The sequence below is a fragment of the Hemiscyllium ocellatum genome, chromosome 16 (genome assembly GCF_020745735.1).
Source record: "Hemiscyllium ocellatum isolate sHemOce1 chromosome 16, sHemOce1.pat.X.cur, whole genome shotgun sequence".
NCBI classification, from domain to species: Eukaryota; Metazoa; Chordata; class Chondrichthyes; order Orectolobiformes; family Hemiscylliidae; genus Hemiscyllium; species Hemiscyllium ocellatum.
Window position 1 is genome coordinate 78,724,665 of NC_083416.1, and position 20,734 is coordinate 78,745,398.

The 20,734-nt window shown below is 42.8% G+C and overlaps 1 protein-coding gene across 1 annotated transcript in view; it reads left to right on the forward strand.

Annotated features, from left to right (window-relative positions):
* The window catches only part of ik (IK cytokine), a 44,518-nt gene extending 41,080 nt beyond the window's left edge, over positions 1-3,438 (forward strand). The window contains exon 20 of the mRNA XM_060836954.1: positions 2,999-3,438. Coding sequence (XP_060692937.1) covers positions 2,999-3,026 — 28 coding nt within the window. The 3' untranslated portion in view covers positions 3,027-3,438. The remainder of the gene's footprint in view (positions 1-2,998) is intronic.
* The last annotated feature ends 17,296 nt before the right edge of the window (positions 3,439-20,734 follow it).

Sequence of the window (20,734 nt, forward strand, 5' to 3'; positions counted from 1 at the left end):
CCCGCATCTGTGCTGCCTCTTTGGCAGTGCAATTGATCATTAATTCCACTGCACCCCATGCTGTCCCCACTGGTGTTCTTGGTATATCCCAAACAATGAGTGGAATCATGCCCAACAACAGTGGCTGGATCGTGATAAGAGGTTACTGAGCCTTAATGCTCCTCTGGCAATCTCTGCAGAATCTGAATATTTGCCCTCAGATGTTTGTGCTCTCTGTGACTCCATGTGCAATGCATTCCCATTAACAAATGTTTAGTGAAATGTGACTATCCTTTTAGGTGTGAAAGGATGTTTGGATCATTTAGATTGGTTATATGTGCCTCATTCAGACTCTCAAATTAACCCTTTTAATTGTTTACTTCAGATGCTTCAAATTCAACAGGGGTGTACCTTCTGGTGAGGCTGGGATTCCCAGTTAATGGATAATACCCAGGATTATCAAGTATAGACAAAATAAAACATTGCACACTTATCTAACAACTAATGACAATTTAACTGACTAACAAAAGATCCAAAGAAGCTCAGAACAAACTTTTAACTGGATAGCCAATCCAGAACCAAGCAAGTTGACAGGAAATATATCTAGTTTTCTTACTAACAGGAACCCAACTCATGGGCAGAGGTATCAGTCCCGAGATAAAATCAGTCACGCTTGCTGGGAACCTGTGAACAAAACTACCCCCAAAAGCTGGGATAACATAGTCCTACAACCAGACCCTAGGTTGTAAAATATCTCTGTTTAATCTGTCCATGTCTCACATTGCCTTAAACCTGAAGACAATGGAATGTTTTAGAATGTTATCCTAACGCAGCTCTATTCATCAGTGTGTCAACCATCGGAAGACTTTTGAGGTGTCATGTTTTTTCCAATCTGCACGAACAGTATTTTACATGAAATTATTTAGTTGGAATTAATAAAATTCCATCCTTTATTAACCAACTAATAATTTCTTTCAGTTACAGCATAACTGAGGTACTACTTTAATTGAGCATCTGTTGCTGGCTGGTGGCTACTTTATGGTTACTGGTGTTCTGAAATGGAGTTCTGGCTACATTGAGAAAAAAGTGAGGACTTCAGATGCTGGAGATCAGAGCTGAAAATGTGTTGCTGGAAAAGCGCAGCAGGTCAGGCAACATCCAAGGAACAGGAGAGTCGACGTTTCGGGCATGAGCCCTTCTTCAGGAAACAAAACGACCTGCTGTGCTTTTCCAGCAACACATTTTCAGTTCTGGCTACATTGAATGGCAGGGCAAAATGACTGCTTGGTTTAATGAGGTCGGTGATATATGTGTGATATCAAAAGACTGTAAAAATGGCAAAGTTGAGAAAACTACATCAAAACTCAGGTCAACTTACAAAATACGCTAGTTTGTTCCTTTTGCCTAATGTAGGTTGCAAAGTTATTTTAAATAATTGTGCAAACATGACTAAAACAGGCTTCAATTGGTTGTCAAGACACTTAATTTAAAAGTTCTGAGTGATGAGTTACCATGAAAGATATCTCCTCCTTAACCTTGCCCTTTGCCTGAAGGCTGGTGAATCTTAGGTTAAACCAGCAACAGTCATCTCTGTCTAATGAAATTGCAGCACTATGGTCTGGTACAACTGTTGCAGCTTTATTCCTGGTAAACTAATGAGTTCATTGATAAGGGTAGACAGAACTAACCAGGTTATTATCTTTCACAGTTCCAAGATACTCAACACTTTACAATCAATTAAATACTTCTGAAGTGCATTCACTATTATAACGCAGGAAACAAAGAAGGCAGCGTTTTCATGGCATACGAGCATGGTGATCTGGTTCAGTCATGTTGGTTGAAGAATCGATAATAATCAGGGCATTCTACACTGTCCCCTCCTTTTGTTTCAGGAAAACGATGAAATCCTTTCTCATCAGTTTGAGAGAACAGACTTTGTTTAACGTTTCATCTGAAAGTTAGTCTGTCTGAAATGTCAACCTAGATTATCACACTCAAGTTTCTGGAGTGGGATTTGAACCCTAGACTTTCTGATTCCCAGACAATGTTGCTACATGGTCAGTGTCAAAGCTGAAACCAAATTGAAAAAGCGAAAGACAGGTGTAATTGTTTTTAATTTCACCCTGACTCCCAGAAACGCATGCGTTTGAACACCATCCCAGGAATGGAGGATGTAATGTACACTGATATTTTGTTGCGTTTTAGAGGGATTGTTATGCAATTGGATTTACCAATGAATTTTAAGTGTAATTCCACGTGCTGTTTGAGGTTGTAGTTGAAAATCTCTCAACATTATTTGGAGAAGGAATTCTCATCATGTCTTGGCTGACATTCGTCTTCTAAACAACATTTTTAAATCAATGTTATTGTTGCATTTCTGTTTGCTAATGATTTTTGGCACAAAAATGCTACACGAGTCATAATTGTTGAATATTTTTAATTTGATATGAAAAGATGTTCTGTAAAAGTAACAAGATGATAGTCTCAGGCTTGGAGAGAATGTACAGTACACGAATGGGTCAATTAGCCCAACTCAGCCAGTACTTCTGCTCCATGCATACCCCAAACCAACCCTCTTCACCCCATCTACAATATCTTTGATTCCTTTCTCCATTGTGTTTATCTAGCTTCCTCTTAAATGCAAGTTAAATATTTAGAAGCTTTTACAGTTGTTCTGGGGCTGATGTGCCTGGGTGTTCATGCAGTTGAGCTGCCTAGTCTACTCCCAACCGTTGAATAATCAATACTCACTGGTACGGTTTTATCTCATGGTGTTTCTCTCAGCTATCATATGTTCTGATTTTATAAAGCCTGACTGATTTAATAACTTAATTGTCTATTTTTATGGTTCCACTGATCCTCAATTCCTCTCTGGTGTTTTTTTTTCTTTAATTCCTGCTCCTTGTTGTTTGAGGTCCCTTGTGCTCCCAAAAGATCTTATGTTTTTGGAGTTCAAGAGCTTGCGTTGTTTCAGTTGCTGAGAGATGGAAGATTAATCCGACTCTGTTCTGTTTGACAGTGTCGAGGTGAAGAGACCGAAGTACTGAGGCTGGAGTGGTGTTGCCGTCCGTACATTCCATGAGTTTGGTCACTTGTTGACAGCAGTTTCTGAGCGACTGTCGAAAGATTTTTTTTTTAATGCCTTCTGCATCCACATCAGTGAAATAGCAGCAGATGACGTTATCCCAATTTTAAACGATTAAAAAGTGTTCACAGAGCCTGATCAGCTCCTGCCTCTTAAATCTGCATCTGGGAGTGATTTGCAAGAATTTTCATTTTGAAACCGCTGCAAATTTTTCTGACGCTTGAGATGAGTCGTTTTGGGAGAGGGATTTGTTTAAAGATGCTTGTGATAACAATCCATGTGTATTCTCTGTGTAGAATTTGACCTCCTTACATTTGCATCTGTTCTTTGTGCATAGAAAAGCTTAACAGATTAAATTTCTCTGTTTAATTATTGGCATGTGAGTCATGGACTGTTTGTGGCCAATGGTCCAAGGATCCTTGATCTGCACCTTTCTCACCTGGAGGTTAAATTCACACAACATTTATTGCACAGATCTGCAGCGCAGCTTCCTCGACTCTGATAACCTTGAAATCATTGCTGTAGATCTCCGAAGGAATGCAGAGTAGATCAGAAATACTGCAGACAACAGACCATCAGCACCTGAGAGAACAGTCATTGACCAGTCAGTTACGAGAGTGTTTCTGATAAACAATTTTCACAAAAGTCTCTCTGCCCCCTTTCCACTGAGGTGAATGCTATGGGTTTTTGTTTGTAATGGCGGATTTCCATTTTCAGTTTGCCAAAACCTCCACCTCACCCTGGAAATGTAGCTTCATACAGTGCAGGAAGCTCAACTTGCTTTTGCCAGCTTTTTGTATGAGCTCTGCACAGAGTCCCACACTCCCAGGTTTTTCCCCAAAGCTTGTGTTGAGTGTAATGGTCACCAGGTTATAGGAAGCACGTTATTAAACTGGAGGGGGTTTCAGAAGAAATTTACCAGGATGATGCCGGGTATGGGAGGTTTTGAGTTTGAAATGTAGGCTGGGAATTTATTCACTGTAGCGTAGGAAGCTTAGAGGCAACATTATAGAAATTCATAAACTAATGAGCTGTATAGAAAGGGTTAATGGTAATTGTCTTTTCCTTAGGCTGGGGGATTTCAAAGCTAAGTGGCACTTTCTTAAGATGAGTTTAGAGAAAGTATAAAAATGATAGAAAGGGACAAAATTTTTTTTTTTACAGAGGGTGGTTCATATGTGGAATGAACTTCCAGAGGAAGTGATGGATATTGGTACAGCTACAATGTTTGAAAGACATTTGGATAAGTTTATGAATAGGAAAGGTTGGAGAGATCTGGGCTAGGAGCAGGCAGGTGGGACTAGTTTAGTGAGGCAGCAGTGCTAACCACTGAACCACAGTGCAGCTCATTCGGCAGCAGCTGGTCCAATATGGAATGATGTAGCAGGAGATGCTACCTTTCAAATAAAAGAATTCTCCTTGTCTGGTTCGAATGGATGCTTAAGGATCCTCTGGTAAGGGCTACTGATCTTTTTATGGAAAATTGTGGTCACACAACAGTTGTCACACTTTACCATTCTCACACAGTCTCAACACTTCAAAGTGGTCCTGCAAGTATTGTTTGGGAGACAAATTTACATGTCAATTAGAGACATAGAGATGTACAGCATGGAAACAGACCTTTCAGTCCAACTCGTTCATACCGACCAGATATCCCAACCCAATCTAGTCCCACCAGCCAGCACCCAGCCCATATCCCTCCAAAACATTTCTATTCATATACCTGTCCAGATGCCTTTTAAATTCTGCAATTGTACTAGCCTCCACCACTTCCTCTGGCAGCTCATTCCATACATGTACCACACTCTGTGAAAAAGTTGCCCCTTGGGTCCCTTTTATATCTTTCCCCTCTCACCCTAAACCTATGCCCTCTAGTTCTGGACTCCCCCAGCACAGGGAAAAGACTCTGTCTATTTATCCTATCAAGCCCCTCATAATTTTATAAACCTCTTTAAAGTCACCCCTCAGCCTCTGATGCTCCAGAGAAAACAGCCCCAGCCTATTCGACCTCTCCCTATAGCTCAAATCCTCCAACCACAGCAATGTCCTTGTAAATCTTTTCCAAACTCTTTCAAGTTTCACACATCTTTCTCATAAGAAGGAGACCAGAATTGCACGCAACATTCCAACAGTGGCCTAGCCAATGCCCTGTCCAGCCACAACATGACCTCCCAACTCCTGTACTCGATACTTTGACCAATAAAGGAAAGTACACCTAACGCCTTCTTCACTATCCTATCTACCTGCGACTCCACTTTCAAGGACCTATGAACCTGCACTCCAACGTCTCTTTGTTCAGCAGCACTCCCTAGGACCTTACCATTAAGAGTATAAGTCCTGCTAAGATTTGCTTTCCCAAAATGCAGCACCTCACATTTATCAGAATTAAACTCCATCTGCCACTTCTCAGTCCATTGGCCCATCTGATCAAGATCCTGTTGTAATCTGAAGTAACCTTCTTCGCTGTCCACTACACCTCCAATTTTGGTGTCATCTGCAAACTTACTAACTATATCTCTTATGCTCACATCCAAATCATTTCTATAAATGATGAAAAGCAGTAGACCCAGCACTGATCCTTGTGGCACTCCACTGGTCACAGGCCTCCAGACTGAAAAACAACCCTCCACCACCACCCTCTGTCTTCTACCTTCGAGCCAGTTCTGTATCCAAATGGCTAGTTCTCCCTGTATTCCGTGAGATCTAACCTTGCTAACCAGTTTCCCACGGGGAACCTTGTTGAATGCCTTGCTGAAGTCCATACAAATCATGCCTACCACTCTGCCATTAGGCACAGCAGCCAGGTACATGAATGAAATATCATTACCAAAAGACTGAGAGCAGTTTAGAAGAATATTCCTTTAACTTAAATTTGGGAGCCCGAACCAGAAACAAAGGGGTAAACCCATAATGACTTTGAGAAAGGGAAATGGATACATGAGAAATAAAATTATTGAAGCATTTGGGGAAAGGATCAAGCAATGAAGCCTGAGTTAGATTATCCTTACAGAGGGATGGCACGGGCCTGAAAGGTTAAGTGGCCTGCATCTTTGGCACAAAGGAACAAGACAGAAGGCAAAGATTTAAAATGATCCACAAACGAAGCAAGAGTGGAAGGAGGAAAAATGTTTTCACTCAGCAAATATGGTCTGGAATGCACTGTCTGTGAATATAGTGGAGACAGGGTCATTTGAGGTATTCAAGAGGATGTTGGATGATTATTTGGATAGAAATAATGTGCAAGGGTATGGGGGGGAAATGGAAGAGATTGATGCTTATTTGAAGAGTTAATGCAGGCACAATGAGCTGAAAAGCCTTCTTCTAACAATTCTGTGATTCTGTGAAATGTTTTCAGTTCTACAAGATATAAAAATAAGCTTTTTCTCATTCTCTTGTGGAATGTGGACATCACTAGCTGGCCAGCATTTATTAGGTGAAAGTGAGGACTGCAGGTGCTGGAGATCAGAGTCGAGATTAGCGTGGTGCTGGAAAAGCACAGCAGGTCAGGCAGCATCCGAGGAGCGATGTTTCCAGTAGGACCCCTTCATCAGGGAGGCTGGGAGCCTCTGGGGTGGAGAGATAAATGGGAGGGGGGCTGGGGTTGGGGAGAATGTAGCTGAGAATGCAATAGGTGGATGGAGGTGGGGATAAAAGTGATAGGGTGGAGTGGATAGGTGGGAAGAAAGATTGGCAGGTGGGACAGGTCATGAGGATGGTACTGAGCTGGCAGGTTGGAACTGGGGTAAGGTGGGGGGGGGGGGAGGGTAAATGAGGAAACTGATGAAATCCACATTGATGCCCTGGGGTTGAAATGTTCCGAGTGGAAGATGAGGCATTCTTCCTCCAGGTGTCGGGCAGTGAGGGAGTGTCAGTGGAGGAGGCCCAGGACCTGCATGTCATCGGCAGAATGGGATGGGGAGTTGAAATGTTCTGCCACTGGGTGGTGGGGTTGATTGGTGCGGGTGGCCCGGAGATATTCCCTAAAGCACTGTGCGAGAAGGCATCCAGTCTCCCCAATGTAAAGGAGACCGTGTTGGGAGCAACGGACACAATAAATGGCACGTCTGGAAGTGCAGGTGAAACTTTGGTGGATGTGGAAGGCTATTTTGGGGCCTTGGATGGAGGTGTGGGCACAGGTTTTCAATTCCTGCAGTGGCAGAGGAAGGTGCCAGGATGGGAGGGTGGGTTGTTGGGGGGCATGGACCTGACCAGGTAGTCACGGAGGGAACGGTTTTTGCAGAAAGTGGATAGGGGTGGGGAGGGAAATATATCCCAGTTTATTGCCTGTCCCTAGTATTAGATTAGATTACTTACAGTGTGGAAACAGGCCCTTCGGCCCAACAAGTCCACACCGACCCGCCGAAGCGCAACCCACCCATACCCCTACATTTACCCCTTACCTAACACTACGGGCAATTTAGCATGGCCAATTCACCTGACCCGCACATCTTTAGACTGTGGGAGGAAACCGGAGCACTCGGAGGAAACCCACGCAGACACGGGGAGAACATGCAAACTCCACACAGTCAGTCGCCTGAGTCGGGAATTGAACCCAGGTCTCAGGCGCTGTGAGGCAGCAGTGCTAACCACCGTGCTGCCCACATCTAATCTAGTATGAACCACAGGACACAAAATCACCTTGTAGAAGACTGCAATTGAGGTGAGAAGCAGATTGATCAAAAATATTCCATCAGCACGACATGAACATCGTATCAATTTGGAAAAAACACTCAAGCATAAAATAAGCCTTGGTCTGAGAATTTTCAAGATGACAACTTGAACCAACTTATTTTGACATGGCCCTTTCCGTTAAAAAGGACTTGGAATAGAATGTCCAGCAATAAAAGATTGATCTCCGAGACACTGTCACAAGTAAGCAGTCGGAATTTGGGTGACCTGACCTTATAGAATGTGGTCAAACAGGAGAGTGTCAGAAGTCACACGACACCAGGTTATAGTCCAACAGGTTTATTTGAAATCACAAGCTTTCAGAGCGCTGCCCCTTTGTCGGGTGAAGTTCCACATTGGCATCACCACAAACAGGAGAGTGACATCTCAACTGGCCTGGATATGGAGATGGGCAATATTGTGGAGATAGACATTGGTGCTCTTTGTGGTCAAGGGGATGTTAGGTCAGAAACTCAGCTCAGCACTGATTATCACTGTGCGATTGTACACAGTCTGAGTCCAGCTGAGACAGTGAGCAGGGAGCAGAAATGTCTTCAGTGGCAAGAATTCAGAGTGGGCTGTAGAGGGGGGTCCAGACAATTGCGTTAGTCTTGTTATGGACCAGACTAGACCCCCTCAAAATAATTCAGGAGGTAGCCTAGACCCTAACATTCTCTTATTTTAAAAATAAATGTAAGATGCTGGGTTCAAGATGCAATGCAACTGGTCAAACTACTCAATATTAAACAAAAGAATTTATCCATATATAACAGTTAAAGTGCAACAAAAGAAAGAATAAAAGAAAAGAATTGGCTTAGCTGCAACTGTATTGGAATGCTTAGCAAAATAATAGATATAGTAACTATTACTAATTAACTGTTTGAATATAGTAATATCCCATAAACACTCCCTTGGCAAAGGCAAATTCAAAAGAACAGATTGCAATTCTATTAGCAAGGAGATAGCCAGAGAGTGAGAGAGAGAGAGGGTATTTCCTTCCACAATCTTCAGTTCACATCTCCTACCTAACTAAAGCAAAACCTGTAAAAACCTAGGTTTGTGTGTCTCCACACCCTTGTTACAAATTTTAAAAAACCCTAAAGCCCTTCCAGTTGTTTACTCAAGTGGCTGATAGAATGCTCAGCGCCTCTGCCTAAAAACCTCTCTTCAAAACAAAGGACAAAATAAGCTCCTAAAGTTACAGTCTTTACAATGTTTAACTGGAGGAAATTATATCTCAGCAGAGCGTAGATATCGGTTATTCATTCTGATAATGCCAAGAATCCAGAGAGATCGAGAGCTGGGTGTCACCATCATTCATGTGATTGCTGTGTCCACGTCTGAGGATGATACCCCCAAGAAGGGGAGGGTGATGTTGATGAGGAGGAGATGAAGGGAGCTTTAGGTGGGTACTACTGGGGACAGTAAATTAATGCACATACTCACAACTCCCTCAGGGCAGCAACATCACATGGACCACTTCCTCTCTGGTTTATTCCTTTCCAAGATTGGATCAAATAAGACAAGGCAAATAACTGAGGTGTTAGTGGGAGAGCACTTTAGATTAGATTAGTTACAGTGTGGAAACAGGCCCTTCAGCCCAACAAGTCCACATCGACCCTCCGAAGCACAAACCACCCAGACCCATTCCCCCACATTTACCACTTCACCTAACACTACGGGCAATTTAGCATGGCCAATTCACCTAACCTGCATATTTTTGGAACTGTGGGAGGAAACCAGAGCACCTGGAGGAAACCCATGCAGACACGGGGAGAATGTGCAAACTCCACACAGTCGCCTGAGGTGGGAATTGAACCCGGGTCTCTGGCACTGTGAGGTAGCAGTGCTAACCACTGTGCCACCGTGCTGCCCACTTTGAGACCAGTGACCGAGCTTCTGTGTATTTTTAAATAGTTATGGAAAAAGATAGGCTTGATCCACAAATGAAAGTTCTAAATTGGGGCATAGCCAATGTTGATGGTATTAGACAGGAACTATCAAAAGTTGATTTAGGAGAGGTAGTCCCCAAGTATAGGGACATCTGACAAGTGGAAGGCTTTCAAAAGTGAGGTCACAAGAGTTCAGGGACAGCATGTTCCTGTTAGTGTGAAGGGCAAGGCTGGCAGAAGTAGGGAACACTGAATGACTAGAGATATTGAGGTCTGGTTAAGAAAAAGGAGGCATATATCAGATACAGACAGCTTGAGGAGTACAGGAGGTGTAGGAATACACTTAAGAGGGAAATCAGGAAGGCAAAAAGGGGACATAAGATAGCTTTGACAGCTAAGGTTAAGGGGAATCCAAAGAGATGCTACAAGTATATTAAGGGCAAAGGAGCAACTAGGGAGAGAATAGGGCCCCTTAAAGATCAACAAGGCCATCTATAGAATCACAGGAGATTGGTGAGATCCTAAACAAATATTTTATGTCAGTATTTACTGGAGAAAGACATGGGAGCTAGGGAAATTGACTAAATCAATAATGATGTCATAAAAAGAATCCACATTACAGGAGAAGAGGTTCTGGAGGTCTTAAAATGCACAAAGGTAGATAAATCCCTGGGACCTGATCAAATATATTCCAGAACATTATGAGAAGCAAGTGTGGGACCCCTGGCAGAGATATTTGTATCATCAACACCCATGGGTGAGGTGTGGAAGACTGGAGAGTGGCTAATGTACCATTTCAATGGAAAAGTTGAGTTTGGGAAATTTCCAAATAAGGAGTATTTTGTTGAAAATCTGCAGGCTCTTAAAAACTGAGAAAGTCTAAGCTCTTGGTTGTGTGAGTACAGTTCACAGGACAGAAAGTGGGAAGAATTAATTAAACTGAACTCAAAAATTTAAGTAGAGGTGCAATTTATCTGGATTTGAATCTCTGTAAAATGCTAGTGTTGGAGAATACTTTGGAACTTTCCTTCGGCTGAATGTTTTACAGTTTTTACAATAGTGTTCTGTATCTGGATAGCTTGGTCTGTTTTGTTTGCGTCCATTGTGTAACAAACTTCTAATTTATTATTAAAGAAACTATGTAGCCTTGTGTGCCCAAACTATTGGATTGTACAAAAGGCTCCCCAATATCAGCGGGAAATTGAGATACAAATGTGTAAGGAGATCTCAATTATCTGTAAGTATAATAGAACTGTAATGGTAGGGGATTTTAACTTTCCACACAGACAGGGACTGCCATAGTGTAAAGGACTTAAAAGGAGAAGAATTTGTTGTGGTTCTGTTCGCCGAGCTGGAAGTTTTTGTTGCAAACGTTTCATCCCCTGGCTAGGCGACATCATCAGTGCTTTGGAGCCTCCTGCGAAGCGCTTCTTTGACGTTTCTTCCGGTATTTATAGTGGTCTGTCCTTGCCGCTTCCGGGTGTCAGTTTCAGCTGTCCGCTGTAGTGGTTGGTATATTGGGTCCAGGTCAATGTGTTTGTTGATGGAGTTTGTGGATGAATGCCATGCCTCTAGGAATTCCCTGGCTGTTCTCTGTCTGGCTTGCCCTATGATAGTAGTGTTTTCCCAGTCGAATTCATGTTGCTTGTTGTCTGCGTGTGTGGCTACTAGGGATAGCTGGTCGTGTCGTTTCGTGGCTAGTTGATGTTCATGTATGCGGATTGTTAGCTGTCTTCCTGTTTGTCCTATATAGTGTTTTGTGCAGTCCTTGCATGGTATTTTGTAAACTACATTAGTTTTGCTCATGTTGGATATCGGGTCCTTTGTTCTAGTGAGTTGTTGTCTGAGCGTGGCTGTTGGTTTGTGTGCCATTATGAGTCCTAAGGGTCGCAGTAGTCTGGCTGTCAGTTCTGAAACGGTCCTGATGTATGGTAGTGTGGCTAGTCCTTTTGGTTGTGGCATGTCCTCGTTCCGTGGTCTGTCTCTTAGGCATCTGTTGATAAAGTTGCGCGGGTATCCGTTTTTGGCGAATACCTTGTATAGGTGTTCCTCTTCCTCTTTTTGCAGTTCTGGTGTACTGCAGTGTGTTGTGGTCCTTTTGAATAGTGTCCTGATGCAGCTTCGTTTGTGTGTGTTGGGGTGGTTACTTTCATAGTTTAGGACTTGGTCTATGTGTGTTGTTTTCCTGTGTACCCTTGTGGTGAATTCTCCGTTCGGTGTTCTCTGTACTATCACGTCTAGGAATGGGAGTTGGCTATCCTTTTCTTCTTCTCTCGTGAATCGGATTCCTGTGAGTGTGGCGTTGATGATCCGGTGTGTTTTTTCTATTTCTGTGTTTTTGATGATTACAAACGTGTCATCGACATATCTGACCCAGAGTTTGGGTTGAATTTGTGGTAGGGCTGTTTGTTCTAACCTTTGCATAACTGCCTCTGCTATGAGTCCCGAGATTGGTGATCCCATGGGTGTTCCGTTGATTTGTTCGTATATCTGGTTGTTGAATGTAAAGTGTGTAGTGAGGCACAAGTCCAGTAGTTTAAGTATGCCGTCTTTGTTGATAGGTTCCGCCTCCTGTTTTCTGTTTGCAACAAAAACTTCCAGCTCAGCGAACAGAACCACAACAACGAGCACCCGAGCTACAAATCTTCGCACAAACCAGGAGAAGAATTTGTTAAGCATGTTCAAAAAAAGTTTCTTATTCAATATGTGGATATACCAACTAGAGAAACAGCAAAACTTGACCTTCTCTTGGGAAATAAGGCAGGGCAAGTGAATGAGGTGGTGGTGGGCGAGCACTCTGGGGCCAGCAATCAAAATCCTATTAGTTTTAAAATAGTTATGGAAAAGGATAGACCTGATCCAAAAGTCAACATCTAAATTGCATTCAAAACTTTGATTATGTGAGGCATGAACTTTTAAAAGTTGACTGGGAGAGGGTATCCACAGCCAAAGGGGCAGTTGGAAAAGAGAAGCTTTCAAAATTGAGATACCTGGAGTTCAGAGACAATATGTTCCTGGGAGGTGTAGGGAATGCTGGATGACTAGAAAGATTGAGGCTCTGATCAAGAAAAGGAAGGAGGCATATGTCAGGTATAGACAGCTGGGATTGAGTGAACCCCTAGAGGAGTATAAGGGCAACAGGAATATATTTAAGAGGGAAATCAGGAGAGCAGAAAGAGGATATGACATAGCTTTGGCAAACAGAGTTAAGGAGAATCCAAACAGGTTCAACAAATATATTAAGAAAAAACAAAAATGGCTGTTTACGTGTGGAACTATAGGTGATGGGGGAAACCAATATTTCACATCAGTATTTATTGTGGAGAAGGACATGGAAGCTAAGGTATTTGGTGGAATAAATAGTGATGTCTAGAAAAGTGTGTATGTTACAGAAGGGGAGGGGTTGGACATCTTAAAACACATAAAGGTAAATAAATACCTGGAACCTGATTAGGTGTATCCCAGAACTCTGTGGGAAGGAGGGAAGAGATTGCTGGGACCCTTGCTGATATTTGAATCATTGACAGCCATAGGTCAAGTACTGGAAGGCTGAAGGTTGCCACTATTTAAGAAAGGTGATAAGGAAATGCCAGGGAACTATAGATCAGTGAGCCTGACATCAGTGTGGGTCCACTGTTGGAGGGATAGGATTTACATGTATTTGGAAAGGCAACGACTAATTTGGAGAGTCAATGTGACTTTGTGTATGGGAAATGGCATCTCACTAACTTGATTGAGTTTTTTGAAGATATGACAAAGAAGATTGATGAAGGCATATATAGGAAGCCTATATGGACTTCAGCAAGGTGTTCGATCAGATTCCGCATGACAGGCTAGTTAGCAAGATTAGATCACGAGGAATCCAGGGGGAGCTAGCCAATTGGATACAAAATTGGCTCGAGGGCCAGAGACACAGGATGGTGGTGGACGGTTGTTTTCCACACTGGAGGCCTGTTACCAGCAGTGTGCCGCAAGGATTGATGCTGGGTCCATTGCTTTTTGTCATTTATATTTAGGTGTGAATAGTAGATTTGTAAATGACACCAAAATTGGTGGTGTAGCAGACAGTGAAGAAGATTATCTCAGATTATGGATCAGATGGACCAGTGGGCTGAGGATGGCAGATGAGCGGCACAGTGGTTAGCACGGCTGCCTCACAGCACCAGGGCCCCAGGTTCGATTCCAGCCTTGGGCAGCTGTCTGTGTGGGGTTTCTTCTGAGTGTTCTGGTTTCTTCCCACAGTCACAAAGATGTGCAGGCCAGGTGAATTGGACATGCTAAATTGCCCATAGTGTTAGGTACATTAGTCAGAGGGGACTGGGTGGGTTACTCTTCGGAGGGTCGGTTTGGGCTTCCTGTTTCCACACTGTAGGGAATCTAATCATGAAGTTTAATTTAGATAAGTGTGAAGTGTTGCATTTTGTAAAGGCAAACCAGGGCAGAACTTATACAGTTGGCGAACAAAGAGACCCAACAGTGCAGGATGCCAATTTCCTTGAAGTGGAATCACAGGTAGACCGGGTGGTGAAGAAGCATTTGGCATGCTTGCCTTTATTGGTCAGTGCCTTGGGTGTAGGAATTGGGATGTTATATTGCAGCTGTGCAGGACGCTGGTGAGGCCACTTCTAGAACACTACGTTCAATTCTGGTCTTACTGCTAATTGGAAGAATGTTGTGAAACCTGAAAGGATTCAGAAAAAAATTACAAGGATGTTGCCAGGGTTGGAGGGTTTGAGCTTCAGGGAGAGGCTGAATAGGCTGGGGCTGTTTTCCCTGAAGCGTTGTAGGCTGAGGGGTGACTTTATAGAGGTTTATAAAATCATGAAGGGGCATGGATAGGGTGAATAGACAAAATCTTTTTCCCAGGGTAGCGGAGTCCAAAACTAGAAGGCATAGGTTTAAGATGAGAGGGGAAAGATTTAAAGAGACCTGTGGGGCAATATTTTCATGCAGAGGGTGGTGCGTGTATGGAACGAGCTGCCAGAGGAAGTGGTGGAGGCTGGTACAATGACAACATTTAAAAGGTCTCTGGATGGGTACATGAACAGGAATGGTTTAGAGGGATGTGGGCCAAATACTGGTAACTGGATCTCGATCAGATTGGGATATCTGATCGGTGCAGACGAATTGGATCAAAGGGTCTGTTTCCGTGTTGTACATCTCTATGCCTTAGGCAGCGCTAAGAGAGTGCTATTTTCTCAGAGATACTTTCTTTCAGGTGAGATGTTAAACTGTAATCCTTTGCAAACGATGCCATGGCCCGATTCAGAGAAATATCATGTGGGGTTATTCTCTGAATTTTGGCCATTTTTAATCCTTCAACAACATCATCAAAACAAATGATTTGACCATTACCACAACGCTGCTTGTGTGAGCTGGCTGTGCACAATTTGGCTACTGCAATTTTGGCATTGAATCACTTCATAACCTAAAGAATAGGAGCAGGAGTAGGCCATTTGGCCCTTCCAGCCTGTTCTGACATTCATTTTGATTGTGGCTGATCATCCAATCAATAGTCCATTCCCCCAGATCTTTTGATCCCCCTTTAGCCCCAAGTGCTATATCTAACTCCTTCTAGAAATCATACAATGTTTTGGCCTTGACTACTTTCAATGGTAACAAGTTCCACTCTCTGGCTAAAGAAATTTCTTCTCATTTCAATGTATTTATTTGGGACCAAAGAGGTTGTGAAAGTCACTATATAAATGCTTTCTCTGTCTCTGTCTGTCTGTCTGTCTCTCTCTCTCTCTCTCTCTCCCTCCCTCTCTCTCCCCTTCATGTTAGAGTGTTCTTTTTGAGTTTCTATGGAATCTAGGCATGACCTAATGTTTCTGTCCTGTCACACTATTTACACATAGTATCATCATTGAAGCACAATCTACAAACAGGAGAGAGTTGATCAAACATTCAAGCCAAAAACAGAGATCATTAAAGGCAAGGAACTAGGAGTTGTTCAGGAAAGGGATTTGTTTGCATGGTTATGAATTTAAGCCAATTGAAGACAGTGTACTGGTACAAAACATTATCCAAAATGTTCCTGGTACATATGACCAGATAAAATTAGGCTGAGGCTATTCAGCCCCTCGAGACACATGTCAGTCTTTATCTCAAAGAGATCAAAAATTCATGGATGCGGAATTGATGCTTCTCTATTCAGTGACTGGGTCAGATCCCAGGTGGAGAAACTGAGTTCACTTTTGACAACTGCAACTCAGGAACGAAATATGAACCTTGGCCTTGGTACAGCTGGCTTTCCTGGGATTTCGCTGGGTTTGAAAGTTTTAATGATTTTGCCACACAGAATGCTGAAGAAACTCAGCAGATGTGGCAGTATCTGTGGACAAGAAACATTTCAAGTCTAGTGTGTCTCTTCATCAGAAAATCTGAAGGCGAGTCATACAAGATTTCGCCAGTCTTACTGTCAGCTGGGATTACAGCATGTTTGTGGTTTGATTCGCTCAGTTGGCTGGATGTTGATTTGTAACATGGGATGATGCCAATAGCATGGCTTCAATTCCTGACTTAGCTAACGTTACCATGAAGGATCAACCTCTTTCAGACCCACTCCTCGCCTGAGGTGTGATGACCCTCAGCTTAAACCGGTACCTGTCCTCTCTCTGTCGCTAATAACAGCACAGCCACTGGATGCATGGTGACTCCTCCACTTCATTGGCTGTGCAGTGCTGTGGGGCGTTATAAAAGGTGCTACAGAAATGCAAGTTCTTTCTCGGATTGATTATGAATCCAAATTTCACCCCGGTATGTTGAAAAACAGAATTTTATTTATAATTTGCAGATTTGACACCCTGCAAAAAATTGTCACAGATTTTATAGACCTGTAAATCAACATGTTGAAATCTGTAAAAGTACGGTACATAAAATAATTGGAGATTTCAGTAATAAAATTACAACCTAGTTCATTTATGGGTTTCAGGTGTAATTTCTGTAAAATAGTTAACAAAATATTGATTCTAAATGAGGGTTTTTTTTATAAAGTTGTGACTGCACATTCTTCACCCTTTTCTGTCTGGAAGTTAGTATCTCCCAGTTAAGTCCATGGGTCCTCTGGGACCTGCCATTGGCTCTGGTTGTCTGGGTAACAAGCCCAAGAGCTGGTCTATGATTCAGTGTGATAAAGCAACATCTGGGAATGATTTACTACACACCCAGTGGTCAGAAGAGAGAGGGTTTGCAGTTTGCAAATTAACATGAACTTTGACAAGAAGCCATGAGTTAGTTTCCTTTCCAACTGGTTGGGGTAAGTCTATCAAATCCATTTGTTTTGCTCTAAATTTACTAAGATGTGATTCTTATAAAATGTTATAAAATTTAGCCTTTGAAAGGATTAATGCTTCAAATAATAACTACTTCCTAGATTATCAGAAAATATTGTAGTTTTATTTATAGCAAACATATTGTGACAGTATAATTATTGCTGCAGTTTTCTCTGCTTAACAAGGTATATTTTCAACACAGTTCTAGCTGAATGAATTGTATGTAATATTTTTCTATTATTATCCACTATTATAATCCATGATAGCCCCTACAAGGCCCATGGGGAATCACTAATCAATTTCTGCATGGATCTCGTTGAGTGTGATTATCCTTGTTAACAGGCAGTGGGAACTCATCACCTGAGCCCTTTCGAAAGCAGAACTAGAAGTGCCCTCTTATGTCACAATGATAGTGTCTCTACCCCTGCACTGATAGGCCTGGGTCCATGTCCCAGCTGCTCCAGAGGTGTGTAATAACATCTCTGAACAGGTTCTTTAGAAAAATAGGTTAAATCTTTAAAATAGCAGTCTGCAGAATTGTCTGTCCAGGGCTGGGTCTAGCTTTTACCCGCCTCGAATAAATAATGTTCCTTTTGAATCAAATATCCTTTATTGGTCAGAGTATTGAGTACAGGAGTTGGGAGGTCATGTTGCGGCTATACAGGACATTGGTGAGACCACTGTTGGAATAATGTGTGCAATTCTGGCCTCCTTCCTATCGGAAAGATGTAAGGATTCAGAAAAGATTTACAAGGATGTTGCCAGGGTTGGAGGATTTGAGCTACAGGGAGAGGCTGAATAGGTTGGGGTTGTTTTCCCTGGAGCGTCGGAGGCTGAGAGGTGACCTTATAGAGATTTACAAAATTATGAGGGGCATAGATAGGGTAAATAGACAAATTCTGGGTCTGTTTCAGACTCTCATGCCAGGGAGGTAGCACCAGGTTGTGCTGGGTGTTGGCTGATGGAGACTATTGCTTTACCCAAGTGTAACCAAGCTATAATTTTCCTTACTGCTTTCAATTACCCACCAATGGCTTGGTCGCTCCTTATTCTTCCAAGATCCTCCAGCCCTACTGAAATATCAGAGCTCCTCAAATTATGGTCTTATCCACACCCTCAACTTTCTGCCATTCACTGCCAGGGACCAAGTCCCAGGAATTGTCCACCTGTCTCTACCTCCCCTTTAAGACACTGCATTAAACTTAGCTTTTTGAGCAAGAATTCTCCCCCATGTTTCCATGTCAAATTTGTTCCATAATCCTGCTTTAAAGGTAAAGATACCACTGTTGCACACTCTTACGTCATATGGAAACAGACCATTTGGTCCAAGTCATCTGTGCTGACCAGACATCCCAACCTGACTGAGTCCCATTTGCCAGCACACTGCCCGTATCCCTCTAAACCCTTCCTATTCATATACCCACCCTTTTAAATGCTGTAATTGTACCAGCCTCCACCACTTCCTCTGGTAGCTCGTTACGTGAAAATGTTACTCCTCTGGTCCTTTCTAAGTCTTTCCAATTTAATTTTAAACCTATGCCGTCTGGCTTTGGACTCCCCTATGTTTGGAGAAAGACCTTGGCTATTCAGACTAGTGGTGGCTTTAACCTGAAGGTCACCCAACTCAGGTGAGGGACAAGGTTGAGGTGGTGGTATCAGGAATCGAACCCACACTGCTGGCATCGCTCTGCATCGCAAACCAGCTGTCGAGCCAATTGAGCTCACCAACTCATCTCGGGATGATTTATTACAACATGTAAAGCCGTTGTACTGCATTCTAATTATAGCAGATTTACCTGCTGCTGATCTACTGTCACTGATTTACACAGAAACTCTGCATCAGTCTGAAACTAATTTCCTTGAGAAAACCATTATTTTGTCAATGTCGACACACAGACAGCGCACTCATGGTGCTGGAAAGGGATTGAATGAAGCTGTTTGTTCTTGGATTCCATTCCCCAAAGTTCCCTCTGTTAGTCTTGGCTGTTGAACCCTAGCAGGCTTCAAAATAACCGGATACTAGAGACCAAACATGACAGCGTCACTAGAGGACAAGTGAGCAGGCTGCACTTGTACAAATATATGTTTTCTAATAGAATTCCACTATCAGTCTGATTCCAGCATGACTGAATACCCCTCCTTCTGAGTTTCATTTCTCCTTTCATTTCATTCCTTCTTGCATTCTCACCACAGCTCAGAATCAATAATACATTCAAGTTCCACCCCAGAGACTCATGCACAACATCTGGGCTGACATCCCGACACAGCATGGAGGGAGTGCTGCACTGCCTTTCAGATGGGACGTTAGACTGAGGCTCTGCTTTCTCAGGTAATTGGAAAGGATCCCCTACTATTCATCTGAGGAAGAGCAGGGCATTTCACTTTGATGTCCTTGTAAATATTTACACCTCAAGTAAAATCCTAAAAAGAAATTTGGTTATCACTTTCATAAGATTCCACTCCCGCCACCACTGACCCTCAGGAACAGCAGTATGTCCGATGACAGAAATTCACCGACGATCCTGAGGCAGCACCTTCCAGACCCACGACCACTTTCACCTCCTAGGACAAAGGCAGCATATGGTCAGCATTATCCCAAACTAAACTCATCCCACCTGCCTGCTCCTGGCCCGCATCCCTCCAAAACTTTCTTATTCATATACTTATCCAAATGTCCTATTCCTGAGATGCTGCCTAACCTGCTGTGCTTTAACCAGCAACACATTTTCAGTCTTTTAAACATTGTAAATATACCCACATCCATCACTTCCTCAGGAAGTTCAATCCACATTCCCACCATCCTCTGTGCAAAACATTTGCCCCTCATATTTTTAAAAATCTCTCTGCTTTTACCTTATAAATGTGCCCCCTCATCTTGAAATCTACTTTCCGAGGGAAAGTACAACTACCACTAACTCTATCTATTACTCTCATTATTTTATAAACTTCTCTAACGTCTACTCTCAACCTCCTTCTCTCCAGTGAAAGAAATCCCAACTTACCTAGCCTTTCTTTATAACGCAAACCTTCCATACCCAGTAACATCCCAGTAAATCTTTTCTGAACTCTCTCCAGCTTGTTAATATCCTTCCTATAACAGGGTGACCTGAACTGGATGCAGTATTGCAGAAGAGGCCTTAAATAAAAATACATTTCTAATCTATCAAACCAGATTTAGTTCCGAAACTAAATTGTCCAGCAGTAACATCCATACAATATTCGAAAAGTGGCCTAACCAATGTCCTGTACAGCCACAACATGATATCCCAACTCCTATACTCAATCCTACAATCAACTCCTATACTTCTTTCAATCTGGTCTACCATATTTGCTGCTCACAATGTGGTCTCCTTTACACTGGTGAGACTGAGCGCAAGCTGGGTGGCTGTTTTGTGGAACATGTCCACTCTGACTGCAGGATTGACCCCTGACCTTCCAGGTGATTGCCATTCCACTAAACCATCTCGCTCTCATACTCACATTTCATGTTTCAATGAAGCACAACACGAGCTCAAGGAACAATGCTTCATTTTCCACTTTGGCAGCTCAAAGCCTTGAGCTCTCAAACATTGAATAACTTCAGAAACTGACTGCATTATGTCAGTTCTCCACTTATCTTACGAAATCTCCCCCGCCGCCTTGTCTTGTTTACTTTGCAATTAGGAGGGTGGACCAAAAATGGGCAGCATGGTGGTTCAGTGGTTAGCACTATTGCCTCACAATGCCAGAGATCCAGGTTCAATTCCTGCCTCAGGCGACTGTCTGTGTGGAGTTTGCACATTCTCCCCATGTCTGCGTGGGTTTCCTCCCACAGTCCAAAAATGTGCAGGTTAGAT